We start from the raw sequence: 24,115 nt of genomic DNA, 5'->3' as shown, positions 1-24,115 counted from the left end.
TTTAAAAAGAAAAGAGTATTTTCAAAAATTCACCACAGTCTTACTTCCCACATTGAAATTTCAGTGGATATGACAGCAGTACAGCTTCATGCCTCTCCTCCCCTGAGCCTCATAGGATCATTTTAAGTAAAATCTAAAATTTTCTAATTCTCATCCTCTGTGATTGAAATAGTTACAAAGTTCAGAGAAAGAGCCCCATTTATACCCAGATTTGCTTTTCTTCTCAACTTTGCATCATAGGGATGATTTGATGTTACTATTTAGTACTGAGCTTAGATGCTCAACACTTAGATGTGAGTAGACAAGGGGAGGATCGGTTATCCGCTACTGGCTCAGAACACGTGAGTGAGGCTCCACCACCACCTGGCCACTAGATTCTGTCCTGAGCACTAACTCAACTTCCTGAAGACTGCTACTGAGAACTGTAAAGCCCACAAGTTCTGAGCTAACTCCTGCCCTGTCGACCCCTTGGGAACCTGGGTCATCTACCTTCCTACCTTCCACCTTCCCCACCTCCTCCTGTACCCTCTGTAGTCATCTTTTCCTTTGATGTCCTTGGAACCTTGCTACTGTTTCCCTGCTCCCTGCTCCCCATCCTGCACTCCCCTCATTCATCCCTATTCTCCCTGCCCCACTGCCGAGCTTCACCATTCCCTTTTCCTAACACCTCCCCTTCGAGTTTTTAAATTCATCACAGTTGAGGAGGAAGTGTGAAGGGGTAGGACTAATAGTGGCTTCCAGAAAAATAAGGAGTCCACCGCTCATGACACACAGTGCTCCTATTTCCAGGTGTACTCTGTAAGAATTCTAAAATTCCGTAAGAATTCTAAAAAGAAAAGGACAAGAAAGCTGCAGTAGGGCAAGAGAGCTCTGTTAGTCCCTGGTCATCATCATTTTGTCAGAGGTTCTGGGCCATGAGTGCAGCAACTCAGGGGTGATCTTGGATCCCCACCAGCTCCATGACTCTGAGTCCCAGATCAAGCCTCCTCACACTGACCCTTTCAGTATCTCTCAGGGTACCCAATTCCTAGTTGATCCAGAAACCTGTATTTGAGTTGTAGGGGTTTATAATACTGGTATTTAGTGAGGGCTTACCATGTCTTTGGTACTATCCTAAGAGCTTTACTTGCAATATTTTATTTAACTCCCACTGAAATCCTATAGCTTAGGTTCTATTGTTATCTCCACTTTACAGATGAGCAAAGTCAGGCCCAGAGAGGCTTAGTAACTTGTTTGAAGTCACACAGTAAGTGACATATCAGGATATGAATCCAGACAATTGAAGGCACATACAGCTGGAATACTGAAATGAACAAAAATATCTTTCCTTCGAGGATTGTAGAGTTTAGTACAGGCAGAATATGATAAGGCTTCTAAAAGTCTGATTACCAAAGTGCTATGGGTGGGGTGCCAATGAGGAAGAATACATCAGATTGGTAGCTGACCAACAGCCTCATGGCTCTGAGTCCTCACAACCAGCAACACTATCTTCATAGGTTTTTAGGCATCATTACTGTTTGCTGATATAAAGAATAAACCAAAATCTCAAGCGACGATAACACCAAAAAGCTACATAATTCTTTAAGAGTTCACAAAACACTCTCTCACAACTGTGTCACTTTATTCTTTCAATAACCCTGTGAGGAGATAATTTTGTTCCTATATGTGAATAAGAAACCTTGGGAAGGTCATGTCTGGCTCACAAGCAGTAGATGAACTAAATTAACTCATGTAAAGTCCATAGCCTTTACAAAGTCATGGTGAGAGCTTCGTCACTTCTAAAAGGCCCTAAGAGATTAAATGCCATACTCATGGCCATGCAGAGCTTAAAGAGCAGAGCTAGAACTAGAATTTATAGCTCCGATCCCAAATGTACACTCTTTCCTCTGGTTGGATACAAATTCACTGGAATAGAACCATGAAAAACAAAGTGTTTTGCTTTGTTTCATTTCACTTTGTTCATGTTCAAAACCTAAAACCACAATAGTGAAGAATATTGGCATACTGACCCCATATCCTGATGGAAGGATAAATTTTTAGAATTGGAACGCCATATTCAAATCTCTCTTGTAAGCCATTTCCACACATAAAGTCCTTCTTTATCTTCATTAACCTCTACAATATTATCTCCTATTTGTAGTCTAAAAATGACTCATGCAATATGATTATACTTACAGTATAATGATATGCAATAGGATTATACTTACAGTATAATGATATGCAATATGATTATACTTACAGGAAAATAGGTTTGATATGGACAAAAATGAGGATGAAGTTGTAAAAATGAAAATGTGTAATATTGTAGGTAATATTTTTATTTAAAAATTAAACTTCAGGGGTGCCTGGGTGGCTAAGTGGGTTAAGCTGCTGCCTTCTGCTCAGGTCATGATCTCAGGATCCTGGGATCAAGTCCCACATCAGGCTCTTGCTCAGCGGAGAGCCCGCTTCCTCCCTCCCTCTCTCTCTCTCTCTCTCTCTCTGCCTACTTGTGATCTCTCACTGTCAAATAAATAAATAAAATCTTTTTAAAAAATTAAAATTAAATTTCAGATCCAACAAATATATGCTGAATATCTACTAGAAGATCCAACAAATACAAATATATGCTGAGTGTCTACTAGAATCTAATACATTGTTTTGGTTTTTATAATTAAATGAATTTGATATGAATAAGAAAAAGATGAGAGAAAGAGCAGAAGGTGGAAAGGAGACTAATAATGGACATCATAGTTTTTACTCATGGGTCCACCCTTTCTTTAGTCAAAAAAATAAAAAAAAAATCATTGCCTTATATATTTCACCCCCACAAATTAGTAATAGCTTACTAATAGAACATTGGCCATGTACTGCAACATGTACATGCAACATGTAGAAAATACATGTTGCACCTCTAAATTTCACTAAGAAGCTTCTTTTTTCAATACAGCTTAGATAAAAGGTTTTTTAAAAATCTGTCTCTGGAAATTTTCAACTTTCTACTGTCTCACGTATTTTTATTTAAAAATAAAAGAGAGTTTATTTACAATAATTAGTGTGAAACAAGTAACTCTGGCTTGAAGCTATAAAATTTAAAATAAGAAAGAGGGCAATTATTTTAATCTGAGGGTTTCTGAAGGGGCGGGGGGTGGGAGGTCGGGGTACCAGGTGGTGGGTATTATAGAGGGCACGGGTTGCATGGAGCACTGGGTGTGGTGCAAAAATAATGAATACTGTTATGCTGAAAATAAATAAAAAATAAATTTAAAAAAAAAAAAAAGAAAGTCTAATTTGGCAATTAGACTGCCAAACAGCCTCTCGGGAAGGACCAAGGTGCTAGGAAAGGTTAGATGAGTCAAAGATTAGGAAAGATGAGATGAGTCAAAAAGAGCCAAAGACCACCCTCAGTCAGGACTGCAGTTTAGGTTAGATTCATCTTTCTAGTTCTTTCATTTCTGAAGGTGACATTTCCAATCCATTTAGCCAAAGAATGCCTTTGTTTTAAAACAAAACCTTTACGGTTGTAAACACCTCAATGCCTTTCTTTTGAGGGTGAGGGCACTCTTTCAAGTAAGCTAAACCACTAAATTTCATGTAATGTTCAAATATGTTCATGTCCAGTGGGGGGTTTATTTCCCCGAGGTAAGAAAATCAAAACACAAGTAAAGAAGGAAGGTGTGCCTGGCTCCCAGGGTCCAAGTCTTGGCAGTATCGAGAGCTTTGTAGTATGTTTTTCTAATAGTTTACGCAGTTCTTTTAACGCATGTTGGTCTTGCAGTGACTGAATCACACTCTCCATCCACCCCCCACCCCTGCCACCCAAAATAAAACTAGAAGTTCTGGAAATTCAGCCCAAATATGTTTTAAATTTCTTTTCAAATGAAGGGCAGTGACGATTCCTTATCTGGAAAATAAAGGTGAGTAACTTCGGAATATGCCAGCTAATTGGTCATCCCAGGCAAGCTCCTTTCCTTACTTAAAATGTACTGATAAGCTGACATAAATTAATTTAGAATTCTAAGTTTGGACATCTAGAGGTTATGCATCAGAATTAGGTGCAACATCCTCTGGTCGCTTCAATTCCAGCATCCACACCAGAAGGCACTAATGCTAGAAGCCCAGGTTCAAGACAATTAGGATGGTAACTTTAATGGAGTAAGGAGCAGCATATGGTAGCAATTAGGAGTGGGGTGAAAAGCCAGATGGCCTGGGTTTAACTCCTGGCTCTCCTATTGGCAAGCTATTTGATGGCACTGTTTTTTCCTCTGTAAAATGGGAACAATAATAATAGTACGTAATCTGCCTTCACTGAGCTACTGTAGAGATTAAATGAGTTAAACCTCAAAGAGTAGGAGGTATATTTATACTTCTAAGTGATTACAGCAATTCATCCATAAAAACATTTGTTTGCCCTTAAAAAATAGTTTTGTAGGTGCCAAGTAGTTAAACATAGAAACACTCTGAATACAGTGGGCTAATCAAGACATACCACAGAGTTTTGGCATTTGGAGGACTCCGTTCCTCACTGACCCAAAGATTAAACCAATAAAGCTCTAACTGTAGGAGTCAGACCAAGATCAATGGAGATAAAAATTTCATCTTTGTTATTAATAAAACTGTGGAGGGACATCTGGGTGGCTCAGTCAGTTAAGTGTCTAACTCTTAACTTCAGTGCAGGTCATGTCTCAGGGTCCTGAGACTGAACCCTGCATCAGGCTCTGCACTCAGCTTGGAGTCTGCATGTCCCTCTCCCTCTGCTCCTCCATCCCCTGACCCCCATCCCCCTAATCACTCTCTCTCTAAAATAAAATAAAATAAAGCAAGCAAGCTGCTGGAGACCAGGCTATAGGTCTGTTGACTCAATGGGCTTGCTAATACTTGACCTGTTAGACTCATCTAGCTATTGATAAGGGAGGCTCTGAACTACCATGACCCTCCTACCACCCCCACCAGGAGGATCTGCTCCTGTAAGATTGCTGGAATGAGGGAGCAAGGCAGAAGCTACTGTGCACACAGGCAGAGTCCAAAGAAAAAGGGAAGGTAGGAGGCTCTGGGTCCTGCACACTGCCCCCACCTCACCCCCACCCCTACCCCCACCTTAGACAGCAATTAGAGAAGTCACTATTGGGGGAGGGGAGAGTGAGCAAGGAAGTTCAAGAGGCTTGAAGTGTTATTTTGGGGCTGTCCCTCCAAGTGAAAATGTAAAGAATGAGACCTAGGAAGAAGTAGGAGAATAAGCATTCCCATCTCATCATGTAGCCACAACTAAAAAGCCAGTCTGTGCCATCCAATCAGGTAGCCACAAGTCACATATGGCTATTTAAATCTAAACTTAAAAATCCAAACTGGGCCACCTGGGTGGCTCAGTTGGCTAAGCATCTGCCTTAGGCTCAGGTCATGATCCAGGGGTCCTGGGATGGAGCTCCACATTGGGCTTCCTGCTCAGCAGGGTGTGTGCTTCTCCCTCTCCCTCTCGCACTCTCTCAAATAAATAAATAAATAATCTTTTTTTAAAAACCTAAATTAATTAAAATTAAATACAATTTTAAATTCAGTTCCTCAATTGCACTAGCCACATTTTAAGGGCTCAGTATCTACATGGGGCTTATGGTCTTCACATTGGGTGGCACAAAGTTATATTTCCCTCACTGCGGAAAGTTCTATTGGACAGTGCTGGGACACACAGATCGTGACCTCATGGAAACTTGTCTAAATGTGTAATTCATCTTTTTTTTTTTCTTTCCCAATTTATTTATTTTCAGAAAAACAGTATTCATTATTTTTTCACCACACCCAGTGCTCCATGCAAGCTGTGTCCTCTATAATACCCACCACCTGGTACCCCAACCTCCCACCCCTCCGCCACTTCAAACCCCTCAGACTGTTTTTCAGAGTCCATAGTCTCTCATGGTAATTCACCTTAAAGCAATGCTAATAATATGCCCATTGGACTAGTTTTCTTCTGCCTGCTGCTTGCATGTACACTTGCCTTCCATGCCTCAATCCATAGATAGATTTGCAAGAACATGCAAGCATGTGTACTATAACATGGAAAATACAACTAAATTAAGAATGGAGCACTGGGTGTGGTGAAAAAATAATGAATACTGTTTTTCTGAAAATAAATAAATTGGAAAAAAGAAAAAAAAAAAAGAATGAAGACCAAGAGAAATACAAACTACAATTCCAAGGCTAGAGGGCAAACTGGAGTACAGATAAGCTGGCCATGAGGTCCTACAGAGTTAGGAGATTTGAGACATACATTTGATTCCTGCCTTTCTGGGACTCACCCCAAAGAATGTGATAAGTGAACACACTAGAGTGTGGAGTATTAGTGTACAAGTGATTTCAGTCTAACATTTATCCCTGTTAGAGCATGTACAGGAGGCTCTTTAAGTGCACAATTTTTATGAATACTGAAGTAGGAATATACCTAGCATTGCCACTGAAATATTCAATTCCAAATAATACAACAGTTAAACGTGTGGCATACTTTAATTGTTGTTAATTCCTCTATAACCTGACACCATTTCTGGCATAAAGTAGTTGCCAAAAAAAATTTTTTTTTAATGCATACTTCTTAGAATTCTATGTCAGTTTAAAAAAAAAATTGAGGGTTCAGGTTAACTATCTAGCTGCAGTAAAACTCTTTCACTGTAATCATTTTAATTGAAAGCAGAACTCAAACAAGTGGCATGAAGCCCTTTCTTCTTAAGCAAAGACTCGTGACTGTCTCTTGGCTTTTTTCTTAATTAGAGCATGTAGATGTATATTAGTACCCCACTCATCCAGAACACCCTGAACTTTTAAAGTTTTTAACATTTTCTCCCTCTGTCTTCTTTCTTACAAAAAAAGACTGACATTCATTCAGCCGACACTTACTGTCTGCCCCCTACGATCCAACACGGCACTAGGTGTGAAAGAGCCGGCAAATCAACATGCTCTTTGCCTTCAAGAGTCTTGTAGTCATCTCGGTTGAGACAATCACAGCACATAGGGCTGGAAGGAATCTTGAAGATCATATAATGGTCTAGCACCTTGATGTGACACATGAAGAAACCAAAGGCAGAGAACAAAGACTGCTATCACTGAAGGAATGGAGCAGACCCAGTTCTAACCCAGTTCCCTTTGGTGTCCTTCCACTATATAGATATCCCCAGCTTTTTGGGTGTTTGCATTATAACACTTCATTTTACAGAAGACGTATATTAGTGCTTATTTTCACTAACTGAAAGAAACACAAAAAGGATTTTTACTTTTACGAAAAAAGGAAAAGCAAAAATAGCATTCAGCCTTTGCTTTGCGGCAAGCCCTTACTAAGGTCATGTGCACCAGAGAGCAATAACAGCCCCACCAAGCTCTTTCCCAGGGGAGCTAACCTCAGCATTTTGACGTCAAGCCGCCATAACTTTGAATGGTCTGTGAACATTTGTGTTTTATCTCATTTTGTGCATCCGTTAGCAAGATGTGTCCTAAGGTATTAGAAAGGCCTAAGACATTATTTTAGGGCTCTGGGAATACTCAAAAAGTTGTCCATATAAATTAATGGTAATTGTTTCTTTGCTTTGCATCAGGTTGGCTTATTCGAGGCTCATAGAAATGCTCTGCTTTCAGATAAAGGATACCTATATCTGTCTCCATCTTGCCTACACGGTGTTTTCTTCTAACAGATGCCACCCCTAATGTACTGTTGTTAATCTTTAATGAGCTGGAAAATAAGCTGGATAAACTAATTTAAATTGTGTCTAATATTAAAGTAAACACAGCTGACCCTCCAACATGGGAGTAAGAGGCACCAACCCTTACATGCAGTCAAAAATCTGTGTGCGGGGCACCTGGGAGGCTTAGTTGGTCGAGCATCTGCCTTCGGCTCAGGTCATGATCCCAGGGTCCTGGGATTGAGCCCCACATTGGGCTCCCAGATCCATGGGGAGTCTGCTTCTCCCTCTGACCTTCTCCCCCTCATGCTCTCTCTCCCCCACTCTCAAATAAATAAATAAATAACCTTTTTTTAAAAATCCATGTGTAACTTCTGACTCCCCCAAAGCTTAGCTATTAATAACCTCTTGTTGCCCAGAAGCCTTACCGATAACATAAACAGTGGATTAGCACTTATTTTGGTATGTTGTATGTATTATATATGGCATTCTTACAATAAAGTAAGCTAGAGAAATGAAAATGTTATTAAGAAAGTTGTAAGAAAGAGAAAATACATTTATAGTATTATACCATGTATATCGGCAGGGGGGTGGGGTGGGGACCACATACAAGGGGACCCATGCTTCAAACCCATGTTGTTTGAGAGTCAATTGTAAAATGTGAGAATGCAGCAGACTGTCCTACGTACAAGGAGCAGAGGCCACAGAACACAGACTATGAGATCTCTGTCTTGGCTGCGCCAACACCTTTGTGCTTATTTTTGGTTTTCAGCTATTTTCCAAAGAACCAAGGTTGTTAGAGACATAAACCCTTTTCTCTTTAGAGGGTGAGCTCTTTTGCAGCTGGCCGGCCCTGTGTTTCCTTGGCACAGGCTATTCTAGAAGATCAGTATGCACAGATGGTGCATTAATGAAAAAGTTTTCTGAAAGGGAATGGTTAGGAGTCTCCACTGAGCTATTCTTATAAATAGATCTTGGGGCAACTTCTTTTTCCTGTGGGAAAATGTCTCAAATTTAATGAAGAACACAGCTTAATACATAAAACTGCACTCTACACAAAAATTGTCCTAAGTAATCTAGTGTGTATTTGACATAAAGATCACAATAACTTGAATTTTTCATCTCTGACCTGGTTACCTCTTACTGCCCTTCAGTTAATATGAGCTACAGTTCATCACATATATTATCATCATTGAACTGATGCCCTGAATTTTAACAAGGAAACTGTAACATAGGCAGCTTGAGAATATAAATTATAGTGCATTTGATACATATGTAAAGCAAAAGTTCATAAATTGCATTTTATTAGTTCAGAACAATCAAGACATTTTCTGATTGTGGTCACTCAGGAAGAAGCACATACTATCTTTAACTATATTTCAAATTAACAGTAATAATTCTATTATTGAGGAATAGGATTCAAAATATGTGAGAAAAAAATGCATTCTTAAAGTACTCTGGAGCATTTTAAAAGCTCTTATTTATATGAAGTGATTGACAGCTTGATTTAAAATCTTTTGTGTCTACTAATTTAAAAGATCACAAGGGAAATTGAAAAAGATAATTACTCAGGCTTATCTGAGTTACCACACTATTCAAAGTAATTAATCAATATGTTTTTAAAAGCATTTTATAATTGAGACTTTTTACTAATACATTCTGGTATTCTCTTCTTAATTACTATGAATTAGCATAGACTTACCAAACTTGCAAATGTAAATGCTTCAGTACATATGCTATTTTAATCTGAGATAAATTCTGTAACAATACTAAATACTCACAGCAACAAATTGGTTATTTTCTAATTTAATGACGTCTCCCACTTTGACATTCATCCATTTTTCATTCTGTAGTCTAAGAACACAAACAAAATTAATTGTTTTCAGGAATAGAGAACAATCAAGGGAATGTATTCACATGGTACATCATATAACAGAAGCAGATAAGACTTTTCTAGAATGCTAAATTCCAAGGACCTTGCAAAACAAAGTCTTTCACCTGAGTGGTGTGGGAACTAAGGCTCAGAGAGGCCAAGTGATTTGCCCAAGGATACCCAGTGAGTTAGGGGTATCCCTGGGACTAAACTCAAGATGCCTAACTTTTGGCTGTGTGATCTTTCCATCACCCATGGTGACAGCTTTAAATACCAGCTATTAACTCTTGCTTGTGTTTCCTCGAACAGAACTGTGGCCAGTTGGGATGGGTGGGGAGCAGTAATAAATTCAGTCATTGACATTCTTTTCAGACTCTATATTAAAAAAATATAGAAATAAAACATCACTGCCATTGTCTCCGAAGTTTGTTTAACCAGAGGCAAAAGAAAGAGGTCCACGGCAATAGCTAAAATACAAGTAAGAGGAAAAGGATAAAAATTTTGTAAAGGACATAAACAACAATGAATGATAAAAACAGCCTTGGAAGACTGAATGTGAAAGAACACCTACCAATTATCCATCAACACTGTGGCTAAAGGACAGGCTTGGTGGCAATTTAATGGCTAGGACCAGCAGCTCAGAATTGAGAACAATGGGGCCAAGATGCTGCCCTGCTTTCTTATAGGCTTACTATATAATGGAGTCCCTAGTCTACCCTTTGCCAGATTCAAAAGGGTTTATGATAAACTCCTCAAACTCAACACACACGAAACAGGCAAACACATCAAAAAATGGGCAGAAGATATGAACAGACACTTCTCCAATCAAGACATACAAATGGCTATCAGACACATGAAAAAATGTTCATCATCATTAGCCCTGAGGGAGATTAAAACCACATTGAGATATCACCTTACACCAGTTAGAATGGCCAAAATTAACAAAACAGGAAACAACATGTGTTGGAGAGGATGTGGAGAAAGGGGAACCCTCTTACACTGTTGGTGGGAATGCAAGTTGGTGCAGCCTCTTTGGAGAACAGTGTGGAGATTCCTCAAGAAATTAAAAATAGAGCTTCCCTATGACTCTGCAATTGCACTCCTGGGTATTTACCCCAAAGACACAGATGTCGTGAAAAGAAGGGCCATCTGTACCCCAATGTTTATAGCAGCAATGGCCACGGTCGCCAAACTATGGAAAGAACCAAGATGCCCTTCAACGGATGAATGGATAAGGAAGATGTGGTCCATATACACTATGGAGTATTATGCCTCCATCAGAAAGGATGAATACCCAACTTTTGTAGCAACATGGACAGGACTGGAAGAGATTATGCTGAGTGAAATAAGTCAAGCAGAGAGAGTCAATTATCATATGGTTTCACTTATTTGTGGAGCATAACAAATAGCATGGAGGACAAGGGGCGTTAGAGAGGAGTAGGGAATTTGGGTAAATTGGAAGGGGAGGTGAACCATGAGAGACTATGGACTCTGAAAAACAATCTGAGGGGTTTGAAGTGGTGGGGCGGTGGGAGGTTGGGGTACCAGGTGGTGGGTATTATAGAGGGCACGGCTTGCATGGAACACTGGGTGTGGTGAAAAAATAATGAATACTGTTTTTCTGAAAATAAATAAATTGAAAAAAAAACAAGAATAAAAAAATGTACATTTGTGTATAAAAAAAAAACCTTTTTCAATTGATTGGAGTTAACATGTAACAAGTTAACACATAGCATCAACCATCACTACATATTAAGCTTTCGATGCCTATTAGACATCCAAATAGAAATGCCAGATAGCCAGTTAAGACCACATTCCTTAGCAGAGAGATGTCTTTTAAGCCTTGCCACTGGCTAAGAAAATCTTATCCCAGAGTCCAAGTGAAGCAAATGGTTCAAGGAGGGAGTAATTATTAATGCAGCTGGTGAGTCAGGTAAGAGTTTGAAGATTGGACTATTGGGTATAGTATTGTAGAAGTCATTGTTGTTCCGACAAGAATAGTCTCCACTGAGTAGGTAAGGTATAAGCTTGAATGAACTAGAACCAAAGAGGAATAGGAGGGACATGAATTAGAAGCAGTGCTTTTAGGCAATTTTGGTGGAAAGAAGAATAATAAGAGACAGACAGTAGCTATGAGTGAAGGGAGATGTAGGGTCAACTATTATTTTTTAATAAAATGCATTCTATCTTGCTGTATGTTGAGGAAAATAATCTAGTAAAGCTGAAAACATCGATGTAAGAAAGAGAACTATAATTGCCAGAGGTTTGCATTTGATGAGGTGGAAAGGTTAGGTGTTTTCAGAGAGGAGAGCGTGATAGTTGATCCCCAGTAACCGGGAAGACAGAACACACAGAAACAGGTGCATAGATCGGGTGCTGGGATAATGAGATAGCACTCTTCTGATGGCTTCTATTTTCTCTGTGAAGCAATTCCATCTGGTGAAAGTAAAGAAGAGGAAGGAGCTATTGCGTATTTGAAGAGAGAGAAAATATATGAATTGATTGTCTAAGAGAGTGGTACATTTGTACAGTTCAGCAACAACTATTCTTTAAAAATGATGCTTTTCAAACCCCTCAGATTGTGGCAGGGGGGTGGGAGGTCGGGGTACCAGGTGGTGGGTATTATAGAGGGCACTGCTTGCATGGAGCACTGGGTGTGGTGAAAAAATAATGAATACTGTTTTTCTGAAAATAAATAAATTAAAAAAAAAAAAAGCTATTGTGTTTAGTTGGTTGGGCCCCCTGTGACACATAGGGGAGACAGGCCCTCTGGAAACAAACCACCTGTGGCAGTCTACCATGAGGTTAATCGCCCCTTCTGAAATTCCCTAAAACATAAACCAGCTTTGTTTTCTGAGTTAAAAGCTTTCCGCACACTTCTTTCCTAGCAATCCTCTTTTAAAAGAATGGGCTGGGATGAGAAGGACAGGTTCCCCGACAAGTGAAGGTGGGCATATTAATTTCATTCTACAGTTTAAAAAAAAAACCTAATTTACTTGTTTTATAGGCTGGAAAACAGTTTTAAATATTTATACAACTGTGAAATATGCCTCACACTATCAACCCTGCTGGGTCATTTGGCTTAAACACTCAAAGAATTTTTCTTTAATACGGATCCAAGTACATGTTGTTCTGGAAAGTTTTCAATTGCAGCATTTTCATCTCTAGCCAAAATTCAATCGCTTTTCCAATGCCACACTTTCCTGCACTTTATCTAGCTCGACAACAATGGGAGAACCTAGGAAGCCTTCTAAATCTCGTTTTATTTATTTTTACAGATATGGATTATGTCCTGGTTTATTCCTCCCGGACACCACCTCCTTTGGAGCATTAGTGACATTTCTCAGGGCACAGTATCTCAGATTAAAGTTGATATGAACGGACTGAGATAGAGACCCTGTCTTTATTTATACAAAATGCACTGCTACTGAATTGCCCTTAAGTCTCTACTGAAAGTGCCATCTGCTTTAAGGAGAAGCTCAGATGATAATAAGTTTCATTTCCAAACTTATTCCTCCTTCCCATCTACTATAAGGTCTAGGAAAGACTGCACCCTAACTTTTCCACCCAAATGGAAAATCAAAGTAAAAAGGGAACCAACTCTACAGGATCTCTTACACAGTTCAAAACTCGTGTTTTATAGTTAAGTTTGAATAGATAAACAGCAACAGTCACTATTTGGGAGAACAAACCAAAACCTGAGTTTTCTCACATAAGTTCTCTCTAACTTGTTTTTTTAAGTCTAGTATCTTATTATTTCCCTCTGTGAAACCAAAGCAATTGAAAAGAAATTAGTATAAGTGTGCTGGTGTCCATGGGAATTACAGTAGGTCATGTGTGATATCTTGGCCAAACCCCTTATTTGAGTATATATCTGTCAAAAAATCTGTTAACCCCAAACAAAGGAGGTATTTTCAAAAATACTATTTCCTAGTCTATCTTGGCAGGTAATGATAATACTAGGATCTCAGAGGTATATTTCAATGAGCATTCAGGATCATAGCTACAAAAGTATCCAAACTTACTGAATAAGTATAAGCTGATAAAGAACTGCAAGTGAATTTAAATCATCTGTATACCACCATTTTTACTGTCCTACCCACTACTAACACCACTGATGACACAACATCAAAGACATACCAGCAGGAGCAGCAGACAGGAAGATTTGCTTTAAAGCTCATCTTTGAAATATTTCTCAACTTCTTCTAAGATTTTAGCTTAAGCAGCAACTGCATTTCATCATCATCCTTAAATAATGAAAACACGCTCCCTGTCTCTCCATGTGTAGTGCAGCTGTTCTTGGGGCTCGTGTTTGAATCAAGCTTACATCACAGTTCTGTGAGGGAGAACAGGATGGCCTCATGGGCTGTGATGACGACACCCAGCTCCACAGACCTGCACCAACAAACTCTGCCTTTACCTTTGTCAGGGAAAGCTCTTCTGCTCTCATAAAGGAATTACAGTATATGTATATTCCAAAAGCAAGTTAATTCATTTCATTGCACTGAATCCAGAAATTCCAAAATTTTAAAATAAGCTTCAGTTTTTAGTATTATCACTAACTATTCCAGGTTTTGAAATGATATAATCTAGTTAATGGTTCTTTCAATCAGGCTGTGGCTGCCGTAATGATAGAGACTTCACCTTAGTAAACTCACAAGCCAGTTGTTAAATAATTAGCCAAAATTCCAGAAAGGGATTCATGAAATTTAAATTCCAAAGTCACCATAAAACGTATGAAGTTAAACTTCCACAGAATGGTAACCAGAATTACCTTAAGAAAGGAACTTTTAAAAAATCCACCCACTAACTACATGCCTATTCTTAGAACATCAGAGAATCTGAGTTCTGAGAAAATGTGGTGAGAGTTGGCAACTGTATATAGTAATAGTTTGATAAATTGGTCTGAATCTGCTTCCTCCTGATGAGACATCTAGAGACTTGAGAATGTAATTTTGAGTGAGAGAGCACCTACCATGCTCCCCGCCATTGAACTATTAGCTCCAGAGGCTAGAAATCAAGCATCTGCTCTGAGCAAGACACCAAGCCCATTGCTAAAGCGTAAGGGCAGAAGGAGATCTTGTGGGCTCCATAAGTCTCCTGTCATCCTTTCCATACTTCAATACTCTGACTGCCTATTAGCAACATAGATTCCTGAAAAGATAATTTCTTCAAAGCTACAGATGACATGTTGGAGTACTAAAGAGACAATCAAGAAGGTTGACATAACTGACCTCCCCTCATTAACCAGACAATCCACATACAATGTGTTTGGTTTCTTCTTTAATCTCAAGCCCACGTAAGACCTATAACTTACAAAAATATTTTCCTGCCCAGACAGATCTTACTTTATACATCACTGCATCCTCATGACCTAGAATAATGCCTAATTTCTAGTATGCACTCAATAAATTTTTGTTGACTGAATGAAAATACAGAGTCATTATTGCCAAAAACACTTGTTGAGTGACAGCATTTCTCTGAATCCCTAATAAGAATTATAATAACCAACATTTATTTAGTGCTTACTGTATTCCAGGGACTGTGCTGAAGCCTTCATGTACAAGGTTTCCAAATAAAACAAGTGATACTCAATTAAATTTGAATTTCAGATAAACAACAAGTCATTTTTTAGTATAAGTGCCCCTATACAATATTTGGAATATACTTATACTAAAACATTATTATTATGGACTTCAAATTTAACTGGGCATTCTGTATTTTAGTTTTCTACGCCTGGCAACTCCAGTCATGGATCTTATCTCATTTAATCCTCACAACAACCCTGCAAGATAGGTACTGTTGCTACTCCCATTTTATAGAATAGAAAACTGAGGGTCAGAGAAAGAGAGACATTTGCCCTATTTTGCAACATCTATCAAAAATTTTAATGCTCACCTACTTTGAAATAGATATTTCCTCTAAAACAACTGATCATACAGGAGCTCAAAGATGGATGTACAACAATGTTTATTGCAATATCAGCTTATAAACTATCAATACCCATTAATAAGGATTAGATAGACATACCACGGTATACCTATTTAGTTATGGCTCATCTACTCGATGGAATGAATACAGTTCAATAAAATAAAAATTTTATTCAAAAAAAATAAGATAGGTCTATATGTGCTAATATAAAATATCCTCTCAGTTACATACTAGATTAAAAATAAGCATGTGCAGAACACTGCATATAGATGATGAGATTCTAACTGTGGTTTGAAGCAGGAACATACCTACACATAACTCTATTCTTACATATGTAGAAAATTTCTTGAAAGACACAAGAAACTATTCAGTAATTGCTACTAGAAAAAGGAAATGAACAAAAACTGGAATGGAAAGGAGACATCATTTTATAGTATACATTTGTGTGCTGTTAGAATTTGGGGTGTCACATAAATTGATTAAAGGACAACTGGGGAGGAAAAAATAGAAGAAAAGAAAACTCTTCCAAGGTCACATGAAAGTGGCAGAGCCAAGACTGGAACCTGAATCTGTCTGACTACAAAGCCCATGTTCTTAATACATCTATATTTATTATTTTTTGCTACATTTTCAGTGATCATTATGTTTTGCCTCTTTAGAAAGAAAATGAACCCTAAAGAGCTAAAGGGATTTGAATGCAGCAAAGTGCATACTACCGTATTTAAAATCTGCTGATCCCAAGACAGCTTGCAGTCATGGCCCCCTGACACAAATGCTCAATGGACAGAAGCAATTTCTGTTTTTTTCTAATTCCACTGCTGTCAGAACCACACTAGAATAAGACATAAAGCTTGGCCCTAATCCTCTAACAACAGACAGGATCTTATTACATTAGAATAAGCATAATACTCATATCTTTGGAATCCATTTATTTTGAAAAATACAGATGTTCCCCCACCTTTTTCTCCTTTCTTATTCACACAGTGCTTGTGCTGTGTCAGAGTCACACAGGGAGGTCTGAAATCAGCTGCTGAAGGATGCTCTCCTATGGCAGTGGGAATTGGGGGGTGGCGGGAGGAAGGCAAGGTGATAAAAGATGTAGTCCTTCAGCACAGGTAATTTAATGATTTGTTGAGGAAAAGTAATCAACTGTATAGTTGTCCTGCCTAATTTATATAAATCCTTGCAAATTCTGTTGTGCATTATTTGGATGCACAAACACACATATAATTTAGCCTTCCTATTCTTAAAACAGAATAATTGATTTGCTAAGTTTCACCTGAACAAATAGCCTACTAAAAGTTGTACAGAAAGTGTGTTCTCTTTAATCATTTCCCTAAACTGAAACCCTTCTTCTGAATCATCCTCTTAAGGTCCTGTCTTCCATAAAATTTTAGTAGGATTCTATTAACAGATGCCTAATTGATGCTAAGACCACAAGAAAATTGGAAGAAAATTATTTCAATGGAAGACTATTACATCTGCTTTCATAGATGAATGCTGAAGGAAATGCCTTCCATGGAGAAAACAGCCCTATTTAGGTATAGTCTGATCTCTGGGCAGCAGATTCAGAAGATCATCTATGTGCAAGAAGTTTATCAGCAAGAGGGAGGAAGCAAGATGGCAGGGGAGTAGCAGACTAAAATATCATCAGGTCCAGGAGTTCAGCTAGATAGTTACCAAACTATTCTGAACACCTATAAACCCAACAGTAGATCAAAGTGAAGAAGAACAGCAATTATAGGAACAGAAAAGCGACCACTTTCTGAAAGGTAGGATGTGCAGAGAAGTGAATCCGGAGCAACGGGAAGACAGACTGGAGGGGGAGAGGCCAGCTCCTGGCAAGTGGTGGAGCAGCGGAGCACAAAATCCGAACTTTTAGAAGTCTGCTCCACTGAGGTATGTCACTCTAAACACTAAGTCGGGGGTAGAGCCCCCACAGGAACTGTGTGGTCTCAGGACCTGTGGAGTTACAGAAACACCAGGGGTGTCTCAGTGTGGCAGAGCTCCCAGGTATTGGAGTAGGAAATCTGGCTGCACAGACAGAGCCAAGGTGGGGCCTGTCAGCTCAGGGTTACCTTAAACTGTGATCCAAGGCGCAGTCAGATCACTGCTCTTTGAGCAGGGTCCCCACAAGTGGTAGATCGGGAGACACCCCTTTCTTCCTCCTTCTGGGAGGAGCAGCGCAGGATCATGCTGCAGGAATCTGCTGGGTTTGGAGACCCCAAACGGATCAGTGTACCAGAGACAGAAATGCTTGGTCACAGGTCAGGGGAGCTCAGAGTGCAGCTGGAGACCAGGGAAATGGGAGGGAATGACAGCTTTTCTCTGAAGGCACAGTGAGGAGTGGGGCCCGAGCTCTCAGCTCCTACAGGGCTGGATATTTGGAGGCTGCCATCCTCATTTCCATCCTCCAAAGCTGTACCAAAAGCATTCAGGGAACAAAAGCTCCAAGGAGCAAACCCAAGCAGATTACTTAGCCTGGCCCCTGGCAAAGGCAGAGCAATTCTCCTTGCACATAGACATTTGAGAATCACAACAGGCCCCACCCCCAGAAGACCAGCAAGAGCATCCAGGCAAGACCAAGTTCACCAGTCACTGAGAACTCTAGAGCTAGGGGAAAGCAACACACAGAAGTCATGGCTTTTTTCCCATGATCCTTTAGTCTTTCAAAGTTAAATTTTTTTAATTTTATTTTTTTGTACTCTGTTTTTTTTTAATTTTTCTCTTTCCTATTTTAATGTTTTATAACTACCTTCTCTTATCAATATATTTTTTAAAAATCTTTTTAGATATTCATTCTTAAAATCACATTTTATCCCTTCATTGCATTTAACCTTGTTTTTTGTATACATATAGGGGTCTTTTTTCTTTAAAATTTTGGGATACAATTTCCTCTAATAGATCAAAATATACTCTAAATCTAGTGTATGGCTTTATTCTAGTCTCGGGCCTGATTGCATTCTCTCCTCTATTTTTTTTTTTCTTTCTCCAACCAACTTCTTATTTTGTCAATTCCTTTTTTAGAATCTTTTTTAATTTTCATCCTTAAGGTCATATTCCATACCTTCATCATGTTTACTCATATTTTTATATAAGTTCTTTTTTTCTTTAAAATTTTGGGAGGTAGTTTCTTCTAATGGACCAGAATACACCCAAAATCAAGTGGGTTGCTCTGTTCTATTCACCAGTGATACACACACACACACACACACACACACACACATACATACATTTTCCCTCCTCTTTCTTCTCCCCCTGGTTTTGAGTCTCTTCTGATTTGGTTACCGTATATTCTTCTGAAGTCTTTGCCATCCTTTTAGTACTTTATTCTCTCATTCATCTATTCTTATCTGGATAAAATAACAAGGCAGAAAAATCACCATAAAAAAAAGAACAAGAGGTAGTACCAATGGCTAGGGACCTAATCAATATGGACTTCAGTAAAATCTCATAACTAGAGTTCAGAATAATGATTATCAAAGTGCTAGGTGGGTTCAAAAAAAGCATGGAAGATGTTAGAGAGTCTCATTCTGGAGAAATAAAAGAACTAAAATCTAACCAAGTTGAAATTAAAAAAAAAACTATTAAGGAGATGCAATAAAAAATGGAGGCGTTTACTGCTAGGATAAATGAGGCAGAAGAGAGGATTAGTGATATAGAAGACCAAATAATGGAGATTAGAGAAACTGAGCAAAAGAGAGAAAAACAACTACTGGACCACAAGGGGAAAATTCGAGAGACAAGTAATACCATAAGATAAAACAATATCAGAATATTGGGATCCCAGAAGAAGAAGAAAGAGAGAGAGAGGGGAGAACGTATATTGCAGGAAATTATACTAGAGAATTTCCCTAATATAGTGAAGGGAACAAGCATCAAAGTCAAGGAGGCACAGAGAACCCCTTTCAAAATGAATAAAAATAGGTCCACACCCCATCATCTCATAGTAAAACTTACAAATCTTAGAGACAAAGAGAAAATCCTGAAAATAGCTCAGGACAAGAGGTCTATAACATACAGTGGTAGAAATATTAGATTGGCAGCAAACCTATCTGCAGAGACCTGGCAGGCCAGAAAGGACTGGCATGATATATTCGGAGCACTAAATGAGAAAAATATACAGCCAAGAATACTATATATAGCTAGGCTGTCACTGAAAATAGAAAGAGATATTTAAAAAAAGAAAAATAAAAACTTCCAGGACAAACAAAATTAAAAGAATTTGCAAACACCAAACCTGCCCTACAGGAAATACTGAAAGGGGTCCTCTAAGCAAGGAGAGAACCTAAAAGTAATAGACCAGAAAGGAATAGAGACAACATGCAGTAAAGTCACCTTATAGGCAATACAATGGCACTAAATTCCTATCTTTCAACAGTTACTCTGAGTGTAAATGGGCTAAATGCCCCAATCAAAAGACACAGGGTATCAGAGTGGATTAAAAAAAAATCAATATGCTGCCTAAAAGAAACTCATTTTAGACCCAAAGACACCTCCAGATTTAAAGTGAAGGAGTGGAGAACCATTTACCATGCTAATGGACATCAAAAGAAAGGTGGGGTGGCAATCTTTATATCAGACAAATAAGATTTTAAGCCAAAGAATATAATAAAAGATGAGGAAGGACACTATATCATACTTAAAGGGTCTATCCAACAAGAAGATCTGACAATTTTAAATATCTATGCCCCTAACATGAGAGCAGCCAATTATATAAACCGATTAATAACAAAATCAAAGAAACACATCAACAATAACACAATAATAGTAGGAGACTTTAACACCCCCTCATTGAAATGCACAGATCATCTAAGCAAAAGATCAACAAGGAAATAAAGGCTTTAAATGACACATTGGACCAGACAGACATCACAGATATATTGAGAACATGCCATCCCAAAGCAACAGAATACACATTCTTCTCTAGTGCACATAGAACACTCCCCAGGATAGATCACATGCTGGGTCACAAATGAGGTTTCAACCAGTACCAAAAGATTGGAATCATTCCCTGCATACTTTCAGACAACAATGCTCTGAAACTAGAACTCAATCACAAGAGGAAAGTTGGAAAGAACCCAAGTACACTGAGGCTAAAGAGCATCCTACTAAAGAATGAATGGGTCGGGGCGCCTGGGTGGCTCAGCGGGTTAAAGCCTCTGCCTTCGGCCCAGGTCATGATCCCAGGACTCTGGGATCAAGCCCCGCATCGGGCTCTCTGCTCAGTGCAGAGCCTGCTTCTCTCTCTCTCTCTCTCTCTCTCTCTCTCTGCCTGCCTCTCTGCTACTTGTGTTCTCTGTCAAATAAATAAATAAAAATCTAAAAAAAAAAAAATGAATGGGTCAACCAGGAAATTAAAGAAGAATTGAAAAATTCATGGAAACAAATGAAAATGAAAACACAATTGTTCAAAATCTTTGGGACACAGGAAAAGCAGTCCTGAGAGTTAAGTATATAGCAATACAAGCCTTTCTCAAGAAACAAGAAAGGTCCCAAGTATACAACTTAACCCTACACCTAAAGGAGCTAGAGAAAGAACAACAAAGAAAGCCTAAACCCAGCAGGAGAAGAGAAATCATAAAGATCAGAGGATAAATCAATGAAATAGAAACCAAAAGAACAGTAGAACAAATCAACAAAACTAGGAGCTGGTTCTTTGAAAGAATTAATAATATTGATAAACCCCGGGCCAGACTTATCAAAAAGAAAAGAGAAAGGACCCAAATTAATAAAATTATGAATGAAAGAGGAGAGATCACATCCAACACCAAAGAAATACAAACAATTATAAGAACATATTATGAGCAACTATACACCAGTAAATTAGACAATCTGGAAGAAATGGATGCATTCCTGGAGACATATAAACTTACCAAAACTGAACCAGGAAGAAATAGAAAACCTGAATGGACCTATAACCAGTAAGGAGATTGAAGCAGTCATCAAAAATCTCCCAACAAACAAGAGCCCAGGGCCACATGGCTTCCCAGGGGAATTCTACCAAACATTTAAGAAGAATTAATACCTATTCTCCTAAAACTGTTCCAAAAAATAGAAATGGAAGGAAAACTTCCAAACTCAATTTATGAGGCCAGCATTACCTTGATCCCAAAACCAGACAAAGACCCCATAAAAAAGGAGAATTATAGACCAATATCCTTGATGAACACACATGCAAAAATTCTCACCAAAATACTAGCCAATGGGATCCAACAGTACACTAAAAGGATTTTTCACCACGACCAAGTGGGATTTATTCCTGTGCTGCAAGGTTAGTTCAACATCCACAAATCAATCAGTGTGATACAATAATAATAGAAAGAACAAGAACTATATGATACTCTTAATAGATGCTGGAAAAGCATTTGACAAAGTACAGCATCCTTCCTTGATCAAAACTCTTCAGAGTGTAGGGATAGATGATACATACCTCAATATCATCAAAGCCATCTGTGAAAAACTCACTAGGAATATAATTCTCAATGGGGAAAAACTGAAAGCTTTTCCGCTAAGGTCAGGAATGTGGCAGGGATGTCCATTATCACCACTGCTATTCAACATGGTACTAGAAGTCCTAGCCACAGCAATCAGACAACAACAACAACAAATTAATGACATCCGAATCGACAAAGAAGTCAAACTCTCATTCTTTGCAGATGATATGATATGTAGAGGCAAAGAATCTACACTCAGAAAACTATAAAGTACTCATGAAAGAAATTGAGGAAAACACAAAGAAAGGGAAAAACATTCCATGTTCATGGATTGGAAGAACAAATATCAAAATACCATCAACATTTTTTTCAAAAAAGAAAATGGAACAAATAATCCTAAAATTTATATGGAACCAGAAAAGACCCCAAATAGCCAGAGGAATGTTAAAAAAGAAAACCAAAGCTAATGGCATCACAATTCCAGACTTCAAGCTCTATTACAAAGCTGTAATCATTAAGACACTATGCTACTGGCACAAAAACAGACACATAGATCAATGGAACAGAATAGAGAGCCCAGAAATGGACCCTCAACTCTATGGTCAACTAATCTTCAACAAAGCAGGCAAGAATGTCCAATGAAAAGAAGGCAGTCTCTTCAACAAATGGTGCTGGGGAAAATTGGACAGCCACATGCAGAAGAATGAAACTGGACCATTTCCTTACACCACACACAAAAATAGACTCAAAATGGATGAAGACCTCAATTTGAGACAGGAATCCATCAAAATCCCTGAAAAGAACACTGGCAGCAACCTCTTTGACTTCAGCTGCAGCAACTTCTTCCTAGAAACATTGCCAAAGGCAAGGGAAACAAGGGCAAAAATGAACTACTGGGACTTCATCAAGATCAAAAGCTTTTACACAGCAAAGGAAACAGTCAACAAACCAAAAGACAACAGAATGGGAGAAGATATTTGCCAATGACATATCAGATAAAGGGCTAGTATCCAAAATCTATAAAGAACTTATCAAACTCAACACCCAGTGAACAAATAATCCAATCAAGAAGTGGGCAGAATACATAACAGACAATTCTGCAAAGAAGACATCCATATGGCCATCAGACACATGAAAAAGTGCTCCACATCACTCGGCATCAGGGAAATACAAATCAAAACCACAGTAAGATACCACCTCACATCAGTCAGAATGGCTAAAATTAACCAGTCAGGAAATGACAGATGCTGGTGAGGATGCAGAGATGGGAACCCTCCTACCTTGTTGGTGGGAATGCAAGGAACCTCAAAAAGTTGAAAATAGAGCTACCCTACCACCCAGCAATCACACTACTGGGTATTTACCCTAAAGATACAAATGTAGTGGGGTGTCTGGGTGGCTCAGTGGGTTAAGCCTCTGCCTTTGGCTTAGGTCATTGTCTCAGGGTCCTGGAATCAAATCAAGCCCTGCACTGGGCTCTATGCTCAGCACAAAGCCTGCTTCCCCCTCTCTCTCTGCCTACTTGTGATCTCTCTCTCTCTCTCTGTCAAATAAATAAATAAAATCTTTCAAAAAAAAAAAAAGATACAAATATAGTGATCTGAAGGGGCACTTGCACCCAAATGTTTATACCAGAAATGTCCACAATAGCAAAACTATAGAAAGAGCCTAGATGTCCATCAATAGACTAATGGATAAAGAAGATGTGGTGTGTGTGTATACACACACACACACACACACACACACTGGAATATTATGTAGCCAAAAAAAAATCTTGTCGTTTGCAACGACATTGATGGAACTAGAGGGCATTACGCAAAATGAAATAAGTTGATCAGACAAAGATAACTATCATATGATCTCACTGATATGAGGAATTTGAGAAACAATACAGAGGATCATAGAAGAAGGGAGGGAAAAATGAAACAAGATGGGATCAGGAGGGAGTCAAACCATGAGACTCCTCTCTCTCTGCCTGCCTCTCTGCCTATTTGTGATCTATCTCTGTCAAATAAATAAATAAAATCTTTAAAAAAAAAAAAGACTCTTAATCCCACAAAACAAATTGAGAGTTGCTGGGGTGTGGGGGGGTGGGGAAAGGGTGGTTGGGTTATGGACATTCGGAGGGTATGTGCTATGGTGAGTGCTGTGAAATGTGTAAGCCTGGTGATTCACAGACCTGTACCCCTGGGGCAAATAATACATTATACATTAACTTAAAAATTGAGAAATATATA

General features: G+C 38.7%; 1 protein-coding gene across 4 annotated transcripts in view; it reads right to left on the bottom strand.

Moving 5' to 3' along the window:
- ATP8B4 (ATPase phospholipid transporting 8B4 (putative)) overlaps window positions 1–24,115 on the bottom strand; it is a 278,437-nt gene that overhangs the window by 129,637 nt on the left and 124,685 nt on the right. For all 4 annotated transcript variants that reach the window (XM_044230132.1, XM_044230130.1, XM_044230133.1 and 1 more), the window contains exon 7: window positions 9,419–9,491. In XM_044230132.1, the coding sequence (XP_044086067.1) occupies window positions 9,419–9,491 (73 nt within the window). The remainder of the gene's footprint in view (window positions 1–9,418; window positions 9,492–24,115) is intronic.

The sequence above is a fragment of the Neovison vison genome, chromosome 13, assembly GCF_020171115.1.
Source record: "Neovison vison isolate M4711 chromosome 13, ASM_NN_V1, whole genome shotgun sequence".
Taxonomy (NCBI): Eukaryota; Metazoa; Chordata; class Mammalia; order Carnivora; family Mustelidae; genus Neogale; species Neogale vison.
The sequence above is the reverse complement of the archived record's forward strand: the minus strand, read 5'-3'. Positions and strand labels throughout refer to the sequence as shown.